The sequence below is a fragment of the Myotis myotis genome, unplaced genomic scaffold (assembly GCF_014108235.1).
Source record: "Myotis myotis isolate mMyoMyo1 unplaced genomic scaffold, mMyoMyo1.p scaffold_m19_p_3, whole genome shotgun sequence".
NCBI classification, from domain to species: Eukaryota; Metazoa; Chordata; class Mammalia; order Chiroptera; family Vespertilionidae; genus Myotis; species Myotis myotis.
This window is the reverse complement of record NW_023416335.1, coordinates 31803548-31826038: the sequence shown is the minus strand read 5'-3', so window position 1 is coordinate 31826038 and position 22491 is coordinate 31803548. Positions and strand designations below refer to the sequence as shown.

General features: G+C 38.0%; 1 protein-coding gene across 6 annotated transcripts; it reads right to left on the bottom strand.

The window, feature by feature from the left end:
• Window positions 1-1047: 1047 nt before the first annotated feature.
• On the bottom strand, window positions 1048-22449 carry ARGLU1 (arginine and glutamate rich 1). Of its 6 annotated transcripts, none has more exons than XM_036297929.1 (4): window positions 21868-22445; window positions 14240-14465; window positions 11863-11946; window positions 1048-1881 (listed from the first exon to the last, which is right to left on the bottom strand). In XM_036297929.1, the coding sequence occupies exons 1-4, from the start codon at window positions 22212-22214 to the stop codon at window positions 1717-1719; spliced, it is 822 nt and encodes a 273-aa protein (XP_036153822.1). In that variant the 5' UTR covers window positions 22215-22445; the 3' UTR covers window positions 1048-1716. The 6 variants fall into 6 exon arrangements, 5 of the variants coding, with proteins under 5 accessions (XP_036153822.1, XP_036153824.1, XP_036153823.1 ...); XR_004965852.1 differs by having other exon boundaries at window positions 1816-1881; window positions 11863-12438; window positions 21868-22449; XM_036297931.1 differs by lacking the exon at window positions 1048-1881 and adding an exon at window positions 12314-12438 and having other exon boundaries at window positions 21868-22449.
• Window positions 22450-22491: the final 42 nt, after the last annotated feature.

The following is a 22491-nucleotide window of genomic DNA, read 5'->3' as shown; positions in this document are numbered from 1 at the left end:
AAACTTGAATACACAACTTAGGAGCAATGGATCTGTACAAAAAAACAAAACCAGTGTAAGAATCATGAAATTAGTTAACCTATACTTAGAAGTTGAAAAATAACTTGTAAGCAACCTATATACTTTAAATAAAGTGAATGGTTTAGAATAAGTATCATGTTTATTAAGTCAGTTCTCACTACAGTTCATGCCTATTTAAAATTCTACCTTTAAAGATGTGTAAACTGAGTTTATTGTTCCGTACCACACAGACTCAGAGCTCAAACTAAAGCAACAGCGTTTTTCTTGGCATGCACACACAAAGTAATCCACCACGTAGTCGTTTCATTAACTTCTGTTTTCACTTTTAAGGACTGATCAAACTGTCTCAAAATATTGGAGAACATTTCCTCTATTTTGATGACATGTTTATGCATCTCAGGTAACATTTTTATATTCATATCCTTTTCTTTAATAAATGTTTTAATACCAGTACACTTAGAACATATGTAAAGATAAATGAGGCAGACTGTACTCTGTAAGAGTCATCCACATCACATGCAAAAACAAAATAAAAACTTGAAATAAGTTTGAATGTGTTTGTCCCCAAAATAAACGTGCAAGTACCCTACATTGCAGATGATTTGACTGCCTTAGCCTTTTGTGAAAGTACAAAGCTAAGTTCTTTCTGATGGCCCACTTTGAAAATAATCTAAGATCTATAAATTTGAGAAGCATTTTTCTGTAGTTTTCATTAAGTACAATTTATTGAGGTGATATTTATATCCTAAAATAGAGGTACAGGATTGAGAATTTAAATCTTTTTCTGAGTGCTTAGTACTTCTTAAAGGTAATACTGATGTCATAATTGCTGTATCAGCATAAATATTTGTAAAAATAGCCATTAAATACTAGTCCATGAGTATATTTAATATACATATAAATCCTATGTTAAAAGTATGAGAGGAAATATAGCATAGTTCTAGGATTTCTAAATTGCTGACCATCAAAAAGTAAACCACCCTCTTTAAGACTTAACAGAACTTTAAAAAAAATTGCTTCAACATATGAATTTAAGACGACTTTATTCAGCAAAATCATTTATTTACACAATGGGGAATGCTGGTTTGATTTTGTCAGTGAAATAAAAACAATTTGAACAGAGACAATACTGAACTGTATATATTTTGTGTTAGAGCTGACCAACTGTTTCCTTACCTGTATCAGGAACATCAAGAGCAACAGTATCATGAGGACACTGATTTAACAATATACCACATAGGTCCAACAACACCCCAGGAGCTTCCAATGCAATTACCAACTTTTTCTTTTTTTATAAATATATAAAAAAACAAAAAGTCAGCAAAACCAGCATTACGATATAGTAAACAGAGTATAACTCCGAAGTCTGTGGGTCAGTAAAAACCTTATCAGACCATCCACAATTTATAAAGTGATCTGCTCCTCTTCAGATCACTAACACAGAATCCAAACAGGTGAAAAATATATCACTTTCTAGAAGATAACAATGATCTGATAAGGATTTCACTTAATAGAAGTTAAGGGGGAAGAAAAGGAACTGCAGAGCATAGCCCCTATTAGAACAAGCTAACTTTCCAGATTTTCCAAATTAAAAAAACAAAAACAAAATGAAACAAACAAAAAAAAACACTTCAACATGAAGCTACAATACAAAGTTTTTCCATTTTTCTTTGTAAAAAGTTCAGAGTTTGCAATTTAATCCTGGGTTTTTAAGGAGAAGGACAGTTTGGGCCTGGACTTCCCCTTGCCCAGGATAATTTTTTGTTCTTCTTTTTGTTGACGTTGTCGCTCTTGTTCTAGTTTCATCCTTTCCTCATGAATCTTTCTTTGTTCTTCAACAATTCTCAACTGTTCTTCAGCCTGAAAGTTAGAAGTAAAAAGTTGAAAATTCTGTGAATTTCATGGCTTTCATTCGTGGTATTTGGGAAATTAGATGAGAATTTATTATCAATAGAAGCCAACAATAGTATGTTTAATAAAACTTGGCCTAACATCACACAAACAGTGAGAAGAAAAATATTGAGAATTAGAAAAGAATTTATTAATTATTCCTACATTTTCTAATTTTTAAAGAAATTATAAAAAAGCATTTATATATTTTGAAAATGAAAATTTCTACAAGCCATGCTTGAGATCAGTATACTTTTAGTCCTGTTACATATTTTTATAGATACCTTCAGTACCATTAGATTAACAGATTGTCAGTTACAAACCATGGTATGGATTTATTCAGAATATTTTACCTACCAACTATGCTAGCTAAATACATAATTAGCAAGCCATACAAAAAATTATAGGAGAAATCCTCACTGGGACTACATTACATTGTCAATATACAACCAAAAAATAATAAAAGCCTCTTTCTTTGGAAAGAAAAAAGTTAAAGCTTTTTTAACCTGGCTGACTATAAAATGGTGTCAATTTCAAATGGACACTTGTATAATTAACTCCTGCAGTGTGTTCAACTCCTTCAGTCTCATAGCAACCACTTCCTTTAAGCATTCACTATAGATTCCCCCTCTACCAAAAATACAGGCCGGTCACATGATCTTCTTCCTCAACAAGTCTCTCCTTGCACCCCAAAGGTACCATGCCTTCTTCCTTATTAATTTACAACCAGGTGCAACTTTACTCCTCTCTCAGGGGACATCAAGCAAATGTGTGGTGGTGATTTTGGTTGTCACAACGGGGGAAATGGCTCCTGGCATCTAGCAGATAGAAGACAGGTATGCTGCTAGACATCCTACAGTAATACATGGGACAGCCCTCCACAACAACGAATTATCTAACCCCAAATGTTAATAGTGCCAAAGTTGAAAAAACATTTTCTAACCCTTGGATTTTTAATCTCAATGATCAATGAGTTGTCCTTTTTTCTGTATCTTTTCTGTATATTTAAAATATTCACAGAGTCCTCTGAATGCCTACCTATTCGCAAACTCAACTATTAATATGTCATTACTTCCATCATCTCCATTAATTCTACTGAAATTATTTTTTACATGGTCAAAAACTAATAGTAAGTTTAGTGCCTGTTCTCTTCAGTTATTCTCCTGCCCTTGAACTTGAGTCTCCTGTTTATTTCCACTGATAGGTAATGGACTCAGAATGCAAGATAAAATGTTGAAATTTTATCTTGCGGGTAAGAAAAACACCATTTTTTTAAATACATAATTAACACAAAGAGGTTTATTTTACCTTTTGCTCTCAGATGGGGAGCGGTGGTGGTGACAGGCTAAAAGGTGAAAGGTTAAGACAGTGGGGGGCAAATCCACTGTGATCAAGTAAGGTCAGAGATGAGGAAGATCAGAATTATAATAGTGGGAATCTGGTGGGTAGGCAAGATGGAAAAGTAGATTTCCATGTATTTCTAGGTCTTCATAGTCAAATCCAACACAGAACTGAAATCTATCTTCTTCCTCTCAGATCTTTTTCCTAAGCTACATTTTCAGCTGGCTAATGTAAAGCCACCTGGGAAAGCTCTGGGCACCTTCAAATTTCAACATGTTCAAGATTTAAATTTCAGTAGCCTAACCCTAAAATACACCAGCCCTTTCAACATTCCCCACTGCCATCCACATACTATAGTTTTCTGTCTTTTTCCTCTTTCCCTGCCAACATCAAATAGTCATAAAGTTATGTTCTCTCACCTAGAGTTTTTTTTTTCCATTTCCAATTGTTACCGTAACTGTTCAGGGCATATCTCTTACAAACTTAAAATCGTTTCTGTTTCCAGTCCCTGCCCTTTGACCCACCCTACACAATGCTGCAAGTCTCAACCTTCTTAAGCATTGCTCTCTCCTGCCCTCAAACTTCCAATGATTTTCAATGTGCACAGAATATAGCTAATTTCCTAAATTAGCATCCTACCTAGGACTTCCTTTTATACGGCCCCAACTGTTTCTACTATTCTCTCTTAAATTGTCCTTTCTATCTTGCTTCCCCTCCTCCTCCTTTGCTCATGCCACTTTTCCTCCTATTGAAATCCAGTCTGTACACCAAAATCCACTTCAAATCACCTCTCTCTTGCTTAGACTTTCACTGGTAATTACAATAAAAAATTATCTGCTTCTGACCATCTTCAGTAAAATCATATGCCAATTACTTTACCCACAGTTTTAATAAATTATCACACATTTGGAGGTAAGAGCTGGCATGTGCAACTGAATCAAAGTGAAGCTTCTTAGTGTATGCGCATATCCTTGGGAAACCCTCACCAACACCCAGACTCACTTTTCCCTAAGGTTCTAATTCAGCCCTGAGGAAAGTAGATTATAACCTTGGGGAGTGAAGGGTTTGAACATCACAACCTCAAGACATAAGAGAAATCTATTTACAAATAGCATTTTTTACCCTATCACATTGATAGAAATTCAAAAGTATAGTATCAAGTGCTAGCTTATGAAGAGTATATTGGCAGTAATCTACTAAAATTGCATCTTCATAGTAATTTTACCCAGCTATTTAATTTTCTGGAATTTATTCCATAAGTGAACTTGCACGCATGCAAAATTATACAAAGTTATTTATTGCAAACATAGTTTGTAAGAGACTGAAAAACCCAAATATTCACCAATATGGAACTATCAATAAATTACAGATCTATAAAACAAAACATCATGAACTTTTTTTAAAAAAGGTGTCCCCTATATACTAAAATAGAAAAAAATCTCCAAGTTACACTATTAAGCGAGAAAAGCAAAGTACCAAATACTATGTATCATATGTTACTTTTGTGCAAAAAGGGGAAAATAAAAATGTATGCTGCCCTAACCGGTTTGGCTCAGTGGATAGAGCGTCGGTCTGCGGACTGAAGGGTCCCAGGTTCGATTCTGGTCAAGGGCATGTACCTTGGTTGCGGACACATCCCCAGTAGGGTATATGCAGGAGGCAGCTGATTGATGTTTCTCTCTCATCAATGTTTCTAACTCTCTATCCCTCTCCCTTCCTCTCTGTGAAAAATCAATAAAATATATTTTTTAAAAAAATGTATGCTATTTGTATCTGCCTAACAATGCATTATAAACTCTGGAAAAAAAATTAAAACATAATTGAATATACCTTTGGAAATGGGAATGGTTAGTGGATGGACGGGAAAAAGGTAGAAGATTTCATTGCTTATTTTTCTAAAACAAATTTTTGAATCATACAATCACATTACCTAATCAAAAAATTAAAAACAAGATTTTAAAAGTAAAGTAATTTCTTTTATATACAAACAATCCTAATTCTACTGCACTGAAATTACTTTTAGATTGGATAAAGAAAAAGTTTCAGTTTCACTTAGGTCTACAAATATAGGCGATAAAAGTATGTATGTATGTACAGCAGTTGTATTACCACAGGTAACAGGGGTACCCTTAGTGTCTTACAAGTAAGTACTTGATAATGGAATAATTTTTTTTTTTAAATATATTTTATTGATTTTTTACAGAGAGGAAGGGAGAGAGACAGAGAGTTAGAAACATCGATAAGAGAGAATCATCGATCAGCTGCCTCCTGCACATCTCCTACTGGGGATATGCCCGCAACCCAGGTACATGCCCTTGACCGGAATCGAACCTGGGACCTCTCAGTCCGCAGGCTGACGCTCTATCCACTGAGCCAAACCGGTTTCAGCAATAATGGAATAATTTTTATAAATAACTTAAACAGGGACTATCCTGTCTTTACATTAAATATTTGTATTTTGTTCTATTATAGCTTTAAAATAAGCTTAAACATTATTCAATCACAGCTTGGCAAAAACAAACAAACAAACAAACAAGAAAGAAAAAGTAGACTTGTCTAGTAAAAACTAAAGCCATCTCTCATCTTAACACAGTGGCTCTCAAGTGATGAAAAACCGGTTTCCTGCCCATCCATCTGTATGGTCCGACCCTATACCTTATTTGTTTGGTACTCTTCTAAACCCTACCCTCTCTCTGCAGTAACTGCCTGACTTGCTGTATCGTTCCTGATGACTCCATTTGCTAGAGAATATACATTGTTCCTTCCCCTCTTGTTTCAAATTTATGCAAAAGGCATTATTCGCAATGATGGAGGGAGGAAGGAATGTGCATATGTGTAAATATGAACAATACTAAGCTCTCCTATAAGAATTACGTAGTAGGCATCATGGAGGCCAAAGAGAAAGCTAACACCCATAATATTAGAGTCATTACACCCAGGGTACTGTTATGTCTCACAAAGATGGCTTTCAATCCTATACCTCACTCCAAAAATTGGCGAGATGAAATACATAAAAGCAAAACATACCATTATAGAAGGGCCTATTTATCCCTCTCAGTATCTTCTGTTCCAACTTCCTTTACCTAGAGGTCTTACTGCCATTTAAAAAATTATTTATTGTAAGCGTTCTTCTTTGCAGCAGTCTCTAACAAATAAGAATACTGAAATCTACTACTCTCCACCTGAAACATGTATTAAATTTAAAAAATACAGATATAAATATTTTACATAACTTATAGGAATGATGGAAAAAAAACAAAAAGTATTATAATTAGAAATCATGCCACTAAGAAATAACTCAAAACTATTGGTTCAACAAGATAAACTAGCACTACTGACCTAAAGTCTCATGCTGCCAACAACATTATCATATTTCCCTTCTTTCCTTAAATATTTATTATTTTAATGGGGCTTTCAATAGGAAGATGAAAGGACAACAAAAATAGAAATCTCAATATGTGTCTTGCATCTTTATATAATAACATTTCAAAAAATACATTTTTATTGATTTCAGAAAGGAAGGAAGGGATAAAAACATCAATGATGAGCGAGAATCACCAATTGGCTGCCCCCTGTACACTCCCACCGGGGGTCTAGCCCAGCATGTACCCTGACCCAGGAAATGGACAGTGAGAAACGGTGACCTGGGTCATAGGTCAAGATTCAACCACTGAGCCACACCAGCCAGGCTACAATAACATTTTTTTGTGTCCTCCTACACAAAGGATATTCTACTTTCCTTGAAAGCATATAGAACCAAATAAAAGTTTCTCCAACATCAATAGTAATTTCTTATGCTTTCAAATTTACTGAACACAAGAAGTAAATTAGTTAATTATGTCTAAATTCTTTCCAAAATTTCTCAAATTCAAACTTCTTTTTCCAAAAGATACCTTTTCACTGAAGTTTTATTGATAACATGAAGTCAGAATAGTGTCAAACACAAATATTCTAGAACCACTAGTGCTAAAGGTCCATGGACCAGTGGCAGTCTGCAAACTAATAGATCCACAGGTATAAAAGTGTTTTAGAAGCTTTAAAAACAATTATTTTTCTATTATTTGTCTTAACAGTATTATGCAAAAGTAGGACTCTAAGGCAAATTGAAATTACAATACAAAAAATAACTGAACAATTACCACCACTTGAGCAATACTGCTCTGTAATGTACTTGTGCTCATCTTTTCCCAGACACACAGAAAATAAGGTTCATGAGGGTAAACAAAAAGTCTACTAGATGAAAATAAAGAGGCCAAACTGTCCCTAGACACTTAGGCACCCAGACACTCAACCCAGAGTTAGAAGGAATCAAAATCTTGGCAGGGCACACTAAGTTAAGAAGCTTTGCTCTAGAAGTCACAATCTGGCATTCCAGGCCACCCACAAAGAACTCACTACACTATCCAATCTCCTATGTCCTAAGAGAAATTCTATTCTACTTGATGGAAATTCTGTTTCAATCAATGTTTTAAATACCAATTATAGAGTCCCTCTCTTCTAGAAATATCCATGCCTTACAAACCATACTGTATTTACCTTTCAAAGCTCAACCTTCAAAGCTCAAATTAAGATGCACACTTTCTTACTTCCTCCTAACTGCACTGAGATTTTCTCCTTACATGTAATCACTAAGAAACATTATCACATACAGGGTGGTACAAAAGTAGGTTTAACCCAAGCCATTATGCTCAATTAATATTTGACAAAGGAGGCAAGAGCATACAATGGAGTCAAGACAGTCTCTTTAATAAATGGTGCTGGGAAATCTGGTCAGATACATGCAAAAAAAAAAAGAAACTAGATCAGCAACTTACACCATACACAAAAACAAACTCAAAATGGTTAAATGACTTAAATGTAAGACGAGAAACCATAAAAATCTTAGAAGACTCCATAGGCAACAAAATATCAGACATATGTCGTAGCAATATCTTTACTGATATAGCTTCTAGGACAATTGAAACTAAGGAGAAAATAAACAAATGGAACTACATCAAAATAAAAAGCTTCAGCACAGCAAAAGAAACCATCAACAAAACAAGAAAGCCCACTGCATGGGAGACACATTTGCCAATGCTATTTCAGATAAGGGCTTAATCTCCAAAATTTACAGAGAACACATACAACTTAACAAAAGGAAGATAAACATTCCAATAAAAAAATGGGCAAAGGACCTAAATAGACACTTTTCGAAAGAGGACATACAGAAGGTTGAAAGACATATGAAAACATGCTCAAAGTCACTACTCATCCTAGAGATGCAAATCAAAACAACAATGAGGTACCATCTCACACCTGTCAGAATAGCTATCTTCAACAAATCAACAAGGACAAGTGCTGGCGAGCATGTGGAGAAAAAGGAACCCTCGTGCATTGCTGGTGGGACTGCATACTTGGTGCAGCCATTGTGGAAAACAGTATGGAGTTTCCTCAAAAAGTTAAAAATGGAACTCCCATTTGACCCAGTAATCCCACTTCTAGGAATATACCCCAAGAAACCAGGAACAACAATCAGAAAGGATATATGCACCTCTGTGTTCATAGCAGCACAATTTACAATAGCTAAGATTTGGAAACAACCTAAGTGCCCATCAGCAGATGAGTGGATTAAAAAATTGGTACGTCTACACAATGGAATACTACGCTGCTATAAAAGAGAAGGAACTTTTACCGTTTGCAACAGCATGGATGGTACTGGAGAGCATTATGCTAAGTGAAATAAGCCAATTGGAGAAAGATAAATATAACATGATCTCACTCATATGTGGGATATAATGATCAACATAAACTAATGAACAAAAACAGATCCAGAGACAAGGTAGCATTGAACAGACTGTCCAACCTCAGAGAGAAGAGGGGCGGGGGGGGGGGGTGGGGGGGGGAGGGAGGAGAAAGGCGGGTGGTTAGAGATCAATCAAAGGACTTGTATGCATGCATATTAGCATAACCAATTGACACAGACATTGTGGTGGTGGGGCTTGCCCTCTGGGGTGGGAGTGGTGGCGGTGGTGGGGTCAACTGGGGGAAAAATGAGACATGTAATACTTTAAACAATAAAAACATTTTTTTAAAAGTATGTTTATAGTAGTGAGTACACAAAACAAGTTTATTCTTGTATTATTATTGTATTATTTTTACATGAACTATAAACCTACTTTTTCCCCACCCGCTACTTATTGATAAGTATCGATATATCTTATAGTGACTCCTTCTCCAATCCATTTGTATTGCTTTTCCTACTTAAGCAGATTTTAAGGTCTTTTTACTGAAAAAGCAGAATTAAGTCTTCCCCTTACATTCTGGCTTTCAAAAAAACCAGGACAGTGATATTAACTAAGAATTCATTTTACTGTGCTCACTAAGTTTAAGGTATTTCCAGCATTGGCTCTTATACGGGGGCACAATAAAAAACCATGCTCCAAAACAAGGGGAACCTTTTCTGTGCCAAGGGCTATTTGGATATCTATTAACATCATTTGCGGGCCATACAAAATTATCAACTTAAAAACTAGCCTGCTATATTTGGCCAAACATTTAATTAACTTAACCCTTAATGCCTTGGCAAGACCAGACCAAATGATTTTGCAGGCCTTATATGGCCTGTGGGCTGGATGTTCCCCACCCCTACTTTAGTACCAACTACCCCCAAGGTTCTAACTTTTTTATATTCTTATCAACCATGGATACATTTTCTATGGTTCTCTTTCACTTCCACCTTCAATGAGATCCACTGTTAATTACTAATACCATCCCAGATCTTTCTCAGTGCCCTTATAAACAGTCACAGAATTTGTTTTTTCTAAACCACTTAACTAGAGCTTACAATTTGCTTTTCCCCCTCGTCAGCAGTATGACTTAGCTGCAAATGTCTTCCTATGGCTGTATGATTTTTAACACATTTCTGAATAGACAAAACTTTTTTAGACATCTAGAACCAAGAGTCTCTTTTGAGCCATGTCTTCATTCTGGGTACTAAATAGCACTAATCCCTCATTCATCCTAAAGTAAAATCCCTTCTATCTCTGACTTATACTTTTACTTGGAAGTAGAATCACCCATATGCCACATTCATGATGAAAATGCTTTTTCCCCTATACAGAAATGTCTGATTATCCTTTGGTTTTTGGAATATTTATGTCCACAGACTTTTAATTTAGCATTCTTTTTCATCAATTTTTTTTCTGTTTTTAAAAAATTACTTCATCCTCGACAGACAGCTCAGTTGGCTAGAACGTTGTCCCGATACATAAAGGTTGGGGGTTTGATCCCCGGTCAGGACACATACAAGAATCAAGCAATGAGTGCATAAATAAGTGGAAAAAAATTACCTCAATATCCTTATGTTGGCTTCTTTAAAATTTAAAAATTGCTTTATATCACCTTTTCCATCTCTGTATCATGTTATAATTAACTAGAGGCCCGGTGCACGAAATTCGTGCAAGGGGCTAGGTCCTTGCAGTCCCCAGCCCCGCCCCCTGCCCACTGGTCGTTCCGCCATCTGGTCTAATTAGCATATTAGCTCTTTATTATATAGGATTAATTCTCCATACTTGTTAGATTATAAACTTGGAATAGGAAAAATAATTTACTAATCTGGTACACTTATCATATATATATGTATATGATCCATCTATTCTGTCTAGCAATCGGTAACAAGGCAACTAATGCAAAGTGAAATGTTGCTTATTAGTTGGTTTAAATACTTTTAAGACTGTTTTCATTATTTCAGGCACAGAAGTGTGAACGAGGGTAGAATAAAAAAAAAAAATTGGGAATGAAGGTAGTACAATTTTCTCCAGGAAACCGGTTTTAAACAACTGCAAATTTTGGAATTTTCTTCAGATTAATTAGAATATCTAGATGGTCCCCAAAGAGATTACTGTGGAACACAGTAGCTAAATTCTAGTCAACTATTCCACTCTTGCCTCAAATACCTTAAAATGACCCTGAGAACTAATCTATACTAATAAAAGGATAATATGCTAATTAGACTGGGAGACCTTCCAGGATACCTTCCAGACATTCTTCTGGACAAAGCCATGGTGGCGGGGCCAAGGGAGAGGCAGTTAGAGGCCAAGAGGGGAGGGCAGTTGTAGGTGATCAGGCCAGGATGGGTCGGCAGTTGTGGGTAATCAGGCTGATGGGGGCGGGGCAATTGGGGGTAAGCAGACCAGCAGGGGGCCAGTTGGGGGGGAGCAGGCCAGTGTGGAGGGAAGGTGGGGGCAAGCAGGTGGGGCAGTTAGGGGCAAGCACACTGACATGGGGGCATTTGGGGCCAAGCAGGCTGGCAGCAGGGGACAGTTAGGAGCGAGCAGGCCGGCAGGCAGAGTAGTTAGGGGCAATTAGGCAGGCGGATGAGTGGTTAGGAGCCAGCAGTCCCGGATTGTGAGAGCAATATCCGACTGCCAGTTTAGGCCTGATCCCTGTAAAATGGCAGTAGGACATCTTTCGAGGGGTCCCAGATTGGAGAGGGTGCAGGCTGGGCTGAGGGACACCCCCCACCCCATGAATTTCGTGCACCAGGACACTAGTAATAATCATAAAGCACAAAATTATTCAACAAATTCAGAAAAAACAAAAAAATATTATTCATGTATGCTTTATACATACCAGTTTGGCTTGTGCTTCGGCAATTTTTCGGTTATTCTCTTCCAGTATTCGCTCTAGCTCCTCACGTTTTGCACGTTCTTCCTCCTAAAGGGGAGGACATGTTAAGATGTTAGAAAAATAAAATGTTTAATTTTATTGATAAATATTTACTAATCTTCCTCTGAACTTTTTTGATCTGATTTACAGGGTAGCTTTATATAAAGCTACCTTCTGTCTGACAAATGATAAACTGTGCAGCCACTAAAATTTGTTTCTAACCCTAAATTTCAATCATCCCTCCCAGTCCAAACAGCAACCGACTAAACCCTCCCTAATTGATAGTTTCCTGGCAATTATTACTAGTACTTTAATATCACACAAATCAACAAGGACAACTAACAAAACTGGAATAGTATTTACCAAATTAAAAAAAAATAATATAAAATATAAATAAAGTGAATATTTGTCTCACCAATTATGTATACCTACGTATTCTTTACCTATACTCCTTTAATCAGCATTAAAAGTTGAATATTTACTGTCTTGTCCAGTGTCCTGCAGAGTGTGCTCCTCGGCTGCCATACACGCCAGCTTCCTCTTTAAAATGATTTGTACTGTTAGCTTGGCAATACCTGCATCAGCAGCTCAACCATTTATAAACAACATACAAGGAAGGCTGAGCTGAGGAATGCAGATGTTTATGGTAAGAAGGAACAAAAAATGTAATTCATCATTCCTAAGGCAAACAATTAATAAGAAAAATACATTTACTGTTAGTGAAAAATACAAATGGTAATCCATACTTCATGGAACTAAGGGCTTCTTCCATGGGGAAAATGGACTTAACATTCAGATGTTGACAATTTCTAAAGGCAGCTTATCTTGTCATCTACAGTCTGAACTGAAATTCAGGAATCCATGGGGTGCATAGTCAGGAAATAAAATTCTGTAGTTTATTTTTTCTTGGAAAATTTAATGAGATTTTTATAATGCAAACTATATGAAGATTGCTCGATGGTTTGGGCAGTGTTAAGATCACAGCAGACATATTCAAATGATTTTAATATTTGGAAAGACTGGCAGAGGGTTGTGTCCGTGTTAAAAAAAAAAATATTGTTAATATGAAACAAAAAGCACATGAAGAGAAAAAAATCTTCCTATGATTAATAACTCGCTACAACACAGCACCATTACTCCAAAAATATCTTCATAATTAAAAGCCCTGATACAAAAATTTCATACTTTCAGTTGCATTAAGTCTGTGATATCCACCAAATACAGACATGTATATATGTAGTTAAAGACAGCACAAGGGAAAATACATTTGAAAAGCTAAGCTTACTCAAAACAGAGATTAATGTCAATTTGTCCACAATAATACCAGGACTAAAAATGACAATGAGGCATATATTTTGAGTCAAATATTTAAATTCAAGAAAATATAACTATAGGATTTCCAGTGGCACACAGCAATTGAATTCATATTCACTATGGAAACTATGTTGAGGGACACTCAGTGCTGTAAAATAATTTGCTTTGAGTGTGTTTCAGAGACTTTCAACAAGTTTTAGGATCCTGGAGTAATCAGTGCAAGTAAGCCATAAAGCTTCAGTAGCAAATTACTGTCTCACAGAAAGACATTTTCAACTTCTGCTCCAGCTGCTGATAAAACAAATCATGTGTTTAGCTTGACTCCAGACAAGGACAACCTGTTCCTTCATAACTCTCTAGAGAAAAAAAGGAGTTGTTAGTAGATACTAAAAAGTGGATGAATAATATGGACATTTTTCCTAAAAAGATTCTTTGAAACACATTAGGAAAATGGAGGGCCTTATGATCAAAACACTAGAATTAGTCCATGGTGTTGAGGCAGAATTTGGGGCAGGAGATGAGGGATAAAAGAAGAGAAAAAAGAGCAAGAAAACCTATTTATCAAAAGCAGGTGCTCTCGTCACTCAATGTTAGGCCCTGCTCTTTTTAATCTGACTGAAGGCAAAAAGCCTCTCACAGTCTAGGTAATAAGAACGATAAACAGAAAAGAATACATAACCACAGGTGGATTTTTAACCTTGTCCCTTTAAAACTCCCTGTGTCCCCCGACCCTCCCAAAAAAGAATGTAAGTCCTGCAGCCATGGCAAAAGTTTCAAACACTTCTCAAATATGTAAGCCAGTTCCATTAAATCAAAAAGTTTCCTTGAGTATGTTTTATGAAAATAACTTTTAAATATCAGTCAGCACTTCTGAATAGCTAAAAAATTAACTTTCGCAGCAATGTTAAGTTTAGACGAGAAAGGAATTAGTCTGTATTCCATCTCTTTCTGAACTGAGCAGGAGGCACACCCAAAACTGAAAGTTTTGCCATGGACTGTCTCTACTTTCCAAACGACCGAGCGTTACCTCTCTGGCTTTTTGTGCTGCAAGCTCAGCTTGTCTCTGTCGCTCGAGTTCTTCGAGCAACTGCTTTTCCATGATGCGCTTGGCTTCCTCCACCCTTCGGAGAACTTCTCGCTCAATTTCATCCTTCCTTTTCTCCAATTCTTCCTCTACCCTTTTTGCTACCAATTCTTCCACTCTTCGTGCTGTTTCTTCCTCGATGAGTTTTTCTTCTATTTCCTGCTGCCGGCTAGCGAACAAAATGGAAAAAATGACTTAGATAATATAAGAAATAAACCTAAAATTTAAAACTAGTTATAAATCTGTAAAACATTGAGCCTGATTATAGGTTTCTATGATTTTACAATTCATTTTCATGAATCATTCAAGGATATAATAGAAACCATGATGTTAAGTGATACAGAAATTCAAATAAACATAAAAGCATGGTTTTTTCCATCACTTTCTGAAATTAAAAAAGCAGTACAGTACATACAAAAGCTTAATTCACCAGTTTTTATTTAGAACTGTAGAGCAAATGTGAAACAGGAAATCCACTTTTGTTATCAACTTTGCAATGAAAAGACAAACTGTAAATACTAGTATATGGACTTGCTCATTTGCCAATCCACCCAGTCTAAGGGTTGAGCTGCAAAGAAGTCAGGAACAATCATTATGTAGCAATTACTAGTAATTCAGACCCGCAAAATTCATTCCCCTCTTCTACCCTCCAGGCAAAGTCAGAAGACAGACTCAAAGAGTTTCAGAGTGCCAAGGCAATAGTTGTATAACTTTTAGTGAAAATGCACCTTATTCAGATTCTGAACTTTACTGTATCTTTTCTTTATTTAATTGGTTTTCAATTAAAAGTTCTTCTAGAGATGGAAAGTGGATAAAAAATGTATCATCAGTTCTATTAAAAAGCCCAATGAACCAAATACTGTTTTAATTTAACTCCATTTAGATATTATGAATCAACTTACTTAAAATAAAATTCTGCATTGAAAGTACTGTCGTTTATCAAATCAGTATAGTGGAAACCTTGTTTTATACCACTGGTGTCCAATGACTGCCTCACACATTATCTAGGTTGAATTGAAAACCAAAACATAAAAAAAGACCTCATATATCTTGATTTGATTACACCAAATGACAATATTTTGAGATAGACTGGAAATATATTAAAATTAATTTCAAAGGTTTCTTTAATAAAGTGAGCATTAAACACCCAAATCCACTTCAACTATATTTTGGGGGGTGATTCAATTTCCACTCTAGCGCTTTCATTCTCAATTCCTGTTACTACAGTGATACCATCCTAATACTGACTTACCTTTCACATTCTGATTCATGTGAAAGATATCTTTGCATTTAAAATCTCTACATTTTTTTTCTGTCAAGATAACAGCTACTTGAGAAAGCATAACTTCTTCCAAATTTCTACGTATTTCAAATATCTATTTTGAAGATTTTTAATTCCTTTTTTACCTTTATTTTTATTACTGACACTATTACAGATGCCCCCACTTTGCCCACCTCTACCCAGCCCCCACCCTTCCTTCCCTCTGGCCATCACCACACTGATGCGTTGCTTTTTTTAAAAAATAATTACTCCCCACCACATTAGTGATTTTATTTTAAAAAGGCACAAAAGCCTAACATGCTCTAACTGGAATTTTCTTTTACTCCTTTTTAATATCCAATAAAAATACAGCATTAGGGTATAAACCTTATAGCAGCTCAGTAAGAAAACAGATACCTACCCCAACATTAAAAATAAATAGCTAGGAATGTCTAAAGGAAATCAGGCAGCAATTTCAATGGAAATTAAACTACATTTCAAATAGAAAATTTTTGTTTATCTACTTCATCCAGAAAAAAATAAATAAAAGATAAAACAAGTAAGACTGACAACTGCTAAATCTGGATGATGGATGTATTAAGCTTATAATATTCTCTCTACTTTTGCATTAAGTTGGAAAGTTTTCATAACACAAAGTTTTAAAAGTATACACACCCATATATACATATTTTGTTAGTTGGTTCTTATGCAGTTAATAAATTAGGAAAGCCTAAGAAGAAACTCTATAATGGTACAATTCAACTCTTAAAGGAAGGACAATGTAAAAAGTTCCAATTAAAATTTCCCATGTAAAGTAAAAAAGAAGGAAGAACAGGATAAAGCTTTGGTTAGTTTATCAATAGAAAAGTTGCCAAATTAACTTAGAAATTTGATAAAGGTAAAAAGACCTGATACAGATTCAGGGTTTTTGTCAACCAGTCCTTAAGTAATAGCAATAGCACAAGGGCTAATAGGGCCTCATTTCCAAAGATAAGTATGTAAGCAAGCAAGCAAGGAGAAAAGGAGCCTAAATAAATTCAGTTTATCACTTACAACAAAAGCCAGATCAGCATGGTGTTAGCTCCCCCATGTCTCTGCTCCCACTGATGGGTACCAAACCAGAGGGGCTGGGTGACAGGTACAAGCACAGGTGGTGGGTTGCTCTGCTGCTAAGAAGTAAATTCTAACTACAGTTCAGCAGTTTTATAGCCTGAAGGGGAGGGCAAGTGGAAAGTCCCAAGCTCAACTAAAACAGGGAGGATGAGAAATGGCCTTATAGAATTTCTCACAAGGCTGCTTATCTCCCTTTGTTCCTGGAGGAGCCAAGAGCAGCCCACCATGACTATAATTAAGCCTTGCTGCTGTGTCCAACTGGGAGACAGGCTAGGAAGGTTACACCCCTACAACAGAGTATTATCAAGAACATAATCTTTGTTGTTGCTGTTATTCTTGGTAAGGTTAAAATTGCTACTCTAGTAAATCAGAAAAAAAAATTTTAATGAATTTTTAGATCTAGTGCTGAAAAAGCTAAAATCTAATATTGCTTTAATTCTCCTCCCTGTAACACTGAATTCAGAAAACCAAAGGGCACTTGTACAACGGAATTAAGCATGAGTTAATCTTTATTGATGACAAATTTACCATAATCAATGATAAAGCAGCTACTACACCAACTCATAAGAGGCACTGCAACTTTCATAAAACAAATAATCACTTTTGTTACCTTATAAAAGATGTATCACCTAATATCATTGCCTATCCACTAACTCAAACTTTTGCCATAGGAATTGTCAATCTCTTGATGTCCTTTTATCTCTGTAATCTTTTCCTCTGGCTTTTCTGCAGAGTCCATTTCCTTGCCTAGATTTTGGGGCACTGATGAAAGATACCAAATCTTCAAGTTTTTCAATGGAAATGGTGTAACATTAGGTCTCCTTGATCTCAGGTGTTTTAAAACACTAGTCACAATTGATTTTAAAATGGCAACTATTAAAATATCAAGGGCCCAGAAAAACAACAGTTAAAGGAGATCATGAATTTGTACATAGCAGCTTAAAACATTATTTTAAAACGTCTTTAAAATGTATGAACTCAACCCTAGGAGCTTACTTCTCGGAACTACTTTCATAATATTACCAAACAACATTTACTAAGTATTGACTAGGTACCAAATACTCTGCCAACAGGTTTATATACCATGTCATCTACATACATCTTTGATGGTTCCTGAGGCTAAGCAGGTTACTAACTCGGCTATACCTCATTGCAAGAGCTAAAAGGTGATTCTCAATCTGGGTAGACTCCAAAGCTAATGATCTTAAGCACTATACTACCCGTCATTGTTTCTCCAGGACAAAAGTGAGAGACAAAGGCATACACAACGATCTAAATACCAAAATAATTATTTTAGAAATTCATAAAAATCGTAATTCATAAAAAGTCATAAAAATCTTACCAGCTAGACTGTATGTCCTAATGCCCTCACCTCCCCAAAATACATAGTTCCATCTACTAAATTTGCTTACAAATGCTGCTCTCACAACAAGTTCAAGTAGTCTTCAAATGATCACTCATATAGATCCCATGTTCAGTTTAGATATTCTAACTTAGCAGGCTCCCGATTGGTCATGCAGTTAAACACTAAGCCTACTGGAATCTAGATATTGCCAATTACCATTTTCCTGATTTGCTGCAAGTCATTTTCAGCTGCCCACTTTTCATCAGTTAATACAACATGCATACAGCATCTCAAAAGATAACCATATGAAAACGACAATAAAGGTGCAGGGGAGGGCAGAGAGGGATTCACACTAAATGGCCCGGACTCGTGGAGGAAAGGCAGAGCTTTTGAACCAGGTGAATTAGCTATGGCATAGTATGCTATGCAAAAACCAGGGGGAAAAATCTTTTTAAATTTTAAAGGTCTGCCTTTTATTGCATTAAGATTGTAACTTGTAAGACCACTTCTTAAATTCACCAGGCTCAATATGGCTGCATTTACATAAATTATATTAAACAACATTACTTATTGAGGCCCATTATATGCCATTGTTTTGATAATTTAAATGCACAATTTCTAATCTTCACAATAAGCAAGTCAAGTATCTTTGTTTCAGATAAGAAATCAAACTTACAGGTAGGTGATTTATTCAAGGCCTCAGAATTGTTAAAATGGCAAGGCAATCTGGTTTCCATCCTTACCACAAACTTTCTAATTAGTTAATAAGCCCAACAGAAGATTCTAATTTTGCTGTCTCTCTCCATCGCACACTGGACCTCTTGAAGGTACAATTGACAGTAGGCATTCTTCTGGTACTTCTTCTCAGCTTCCACCCAACCCAATTGAAAATACAAACATTCCCTTAGGTTCTTTCAATCCCTGGAACTCTTTTCCACCCTCTCCAGGGGTCATTCTGCTCTCAAGGTTCCCCCAGGTTTGTCCCTCTATCAACGTTGTGTAAACTGACTATATCCAAAAATTAGTGCCCACAGTGAAAGTGCGAAATAGAAACTCCCTTTGAGGGAAACTCCCTTTCCCTCATCCCTCTCCACTGGGTTTCTGACATTTTAACCAGTGTCTGAGACACAGTAGTTAAACATTCGGTGGCTGAGATAGAATAGCCACAATATAAACATGAACCAACATTATTACTGCTTTCTTTTCCTATGTTTCACGTCCAATTTTATTTGTTCTAAATGTTTAAATATCATTCTTTGGCAATCCCACAACTGCTCCCCCACTACTCCTGTGTGGACTTACTATAACTAGTTTCTACCCTATACAGCAATCAGGGATTTTTTTTTTTTTTTTTTAATAAAAGGCCTTATGTCATTTACCTGCTTAAAACCTTTCCTGTTTCTAGGGTGAAATCCAAGCTCCTTAATATGGCATACAAGACCCTTCCCATGATTCCCAGCTTCGACTTGACCTTTCCAGTTACTCCATGACTTTAGTATTTATAGAACTTCATGTTCCAATTAACATCCACCTTTTTACTTTTCAAGTATCCTTCTAGGCCTACTCTGACAATCTCTATTTTTATCCACCACTCATTCCGTAGAACTGAAGTGTTGACCCATCCAAGATACTTCTTCCCTTCTACAGTCACCTCACCATCACTGAATCTGTACCTATGTCTTCCAGTAAGAGCAAGATCTTGGAGAGGGGTCAATCTTTTTTTTTTAAATATATTTTATTTTTTACAGAGAGGAAAGGAGAGGGATAGAGAGTTAGAAACATCGATGAGAGAGAAACATCGATCAGCTGCCTCCTGCACACCCCCTACTGGGGATGTGCCCACAACCAAGGTACATGCCCCTGACCAGAATCGAAACTAGGACCCTTGAGTCCGCAGGCCGACACTCTATCCACTGAGCCAAACCGGTTAGGCAAGGGGGAGGGGGTGCTGCGGGTCAATCTGTATATTAACAGCACCTAGCACACTACCAGGCACATAAATTGGGTAGTTGAATGAACTAACCAATAGGGATTTGGAAACAGAAGAGTTCTGCCCATTCTCGTGGCTTCAAAACCTGGGTCTTTCCCTTATTTCCTTTGCATTATGTCAAAGGCACTACTAAACCATATTAAGTAGCGCCCACAGTATGACACACGAATTCAGTGTGCAGGGGGATGCTAGCTCTGCCCATTCCTTCCTTTATAAACGCTAAAGGTAGTTTGCTTTTCCTATCAACTTGGAACTACAGAGCTGCTCTATTTTCTCAGTTTCATCCTTGGACTTCTCTGCTGTTTATGTTTGCTCACTGCTAAATGATTCTAACTATTCTTAGCATACCACATTTCCTTCCACTTTCCTACAAGTCTTAGCTTTCTAGTGAATGTAAAGTGTCTAGTGAATTGAAGGTCTCCTTTGCTTTCACATGAAAAACGTATGCAATATCTTAGGTAATTTTAAAAAATATTCATCTGTTGATAGTTATTTGAGAGCTACATCTTTACAGTTAATCTTGTTCCAGACCAAAAAAACTGGATTCTATATAATCAAGGTTTGTTGAGAAACAATTACTTGTATTTGGTTTTCATATATATCGCTGCCAGTTCTGAAAAATAAAGGAACGATGAAAGCATTGCTTACATTTTAAAATGAATGCAGCAAAATACCTCTCCAGGTACTGTATACTCTGTAATATTAGTGTCCCAGTCCCCTACCTCTCAGTAACTTTGCTCTCAGAAACAGGTTCTGCTGAAAAATCTACATAATACAAACCTAAATGCAGAAAAATTAAAACCCCCCAGTCAATCTGGTACACACAAAGTAAAGGAAAACTGTCTCCGGAAGATTTTAAATTCTCTGCCTCATGAGCATTTATTTTCTAAACATGCGCTGAAGAACGGAGGAAGCCAGCCAGTTCAACAGCGGAAGTGAACCTATCTAACTCTACCTTTCAACCAAACTGGGGGAAAGGAATATCCAGAGCACAGCACCCAAACTAAACGCTCCGTTTTATACGCAAAAGTCCCTCCGTTTGGGATTACTGACACCTATTCTTGAGTCAAAAGATACTTGAGGAATACATTCCACCCAAACAAGACTTCCTGCATGCGAGCAAAGTCTCAACATCAAGTACACTACAAGGGGAACCGAATGGCAGAGCTGGACCGAAGTTTGCCACAGAAGCCTGTAATTCACAGCTCATCCAAAGCAGCTGGCAGAAAGAGTAGGAGACTGACTGGGAGGGTGTTACCCAGGGGAATGCCGGCGTCAAAACGGACTGTACTGCATGCACACTTAAGGTGTGTACAATTTGTCTTTACACCTCACATCACAAAACCAAACACGGAACAGCAGCCGCGACATTTCAACTAGTAGGAATACATTAAAATAGAATGTATTGGGGGTTGGGGGGGGGGGTGTGAGGGGGTACTGTTGGACCCTATAGGCCTAAAAAGTATCTTATTTCGGGGAAGCCCAGTCCCACAGGGAAGCGGCAATGCAACAGTGCTCTGGGCAGCGGCGATCGGCATCCCACGGGTGGGCTCCTTCCTGCTCTCGTCCTGCGGGTCTGCAACAGCCCTGCACACGCGTCTCCGGGCTGGCTCATCGCGGCCACGCAGCTCTCCGGGCCCACGCGGAACTCCACCCCCTGCTTCCTGCGCTCTCCACCCTCTCTCGCGCCAAAATCGCGTGCTCCCCTCTACGCCTATCCGGCTCAAGTCCCGCTATTTCCCTCCCCAGCCCAGTCCCGGGTATGTCCTGCCCTAGGCTCCCCGGAGGGTCCCCGCGACCCCCCGCAGCTCCCCGGCTCGGCCTTCATCCCGACCCCCCCCCCCTCCCCCGCGGGCGCTCACATTTTTCGCTGCCGCTCGAACTCGGCTTTCTTCTCCTCCTCCTCTCGCTTCTGCTTCTCGTCCAGGCTGCTGCGCTTGCTCACCGTGCGCCCGAAGATGTCGATGCGGTCGGGCGGGGACGAGGCGCGCTCCCGGTCCCGCTCGCGCCGGGACACGGCCGTGTTGGTGGAGCGAGAGCGGGACCGCGACTCCCGCCGCCGGTTCCGTTTACTCTCCCGGGACTTGGAGCGCTTCCGCACGCGCTCCTTGTCTCGGGACCGCGACCGGGACCGGCTCCGCTTCTTGTTGTGTTTGCTGCTCTTGGTGTGTTTGGAGCGGGACGAGCTGCGGCTCCGAGACCGGCCCATCCTTCCGGGCGGCGCTGTGCCTAACTAACCGCTGGCCTCAGCCCCGCACGCGCCTGGACGCTCTCGCCTGGGCCTCCGGACGCCGGCTGGCGACTCGCTGAAGCCGGGGGAAGGAAGGCTGTCCGCCAGCTGACTTTCCGTCACTCCCTCAGGTGCACGGCCGCCACGAAGGCCACCTCCAAAGACAAGGCCCCAACACCCGGAGTTACTAAGATGGCAGCCGATGCTGCACCGGCCGCCCTTCCCACAATGCCCCGCGCGGAACGCGCTGTCGCGC

Bases quoted from the DNA above. Each gene is read 5' to 3' on its own strand.
- ARGLU1 (XM_036297929.1), bottom strand. From the start codon at position 22,214: ATGGGCCGGTCTCGGAGCCGCAGCTCGTCCCGCTCCAAACACACCAAG. The intron at 14,466-21,867 runs GTGAGCGCCCGC...TTTGTTCGCTAG, and splicing joins TTCGAGCGGCAGCGAAAAAT to CCGGCAGCAGGAAATAGAAG. The intron at 11,947-14,239 runs GTAACGCTCGGT...CCTCCCCTTTAG, and splicing joins CAGCACAAAAAGCCAGAGAG to GAGGAAGAACGTGCAAAACG.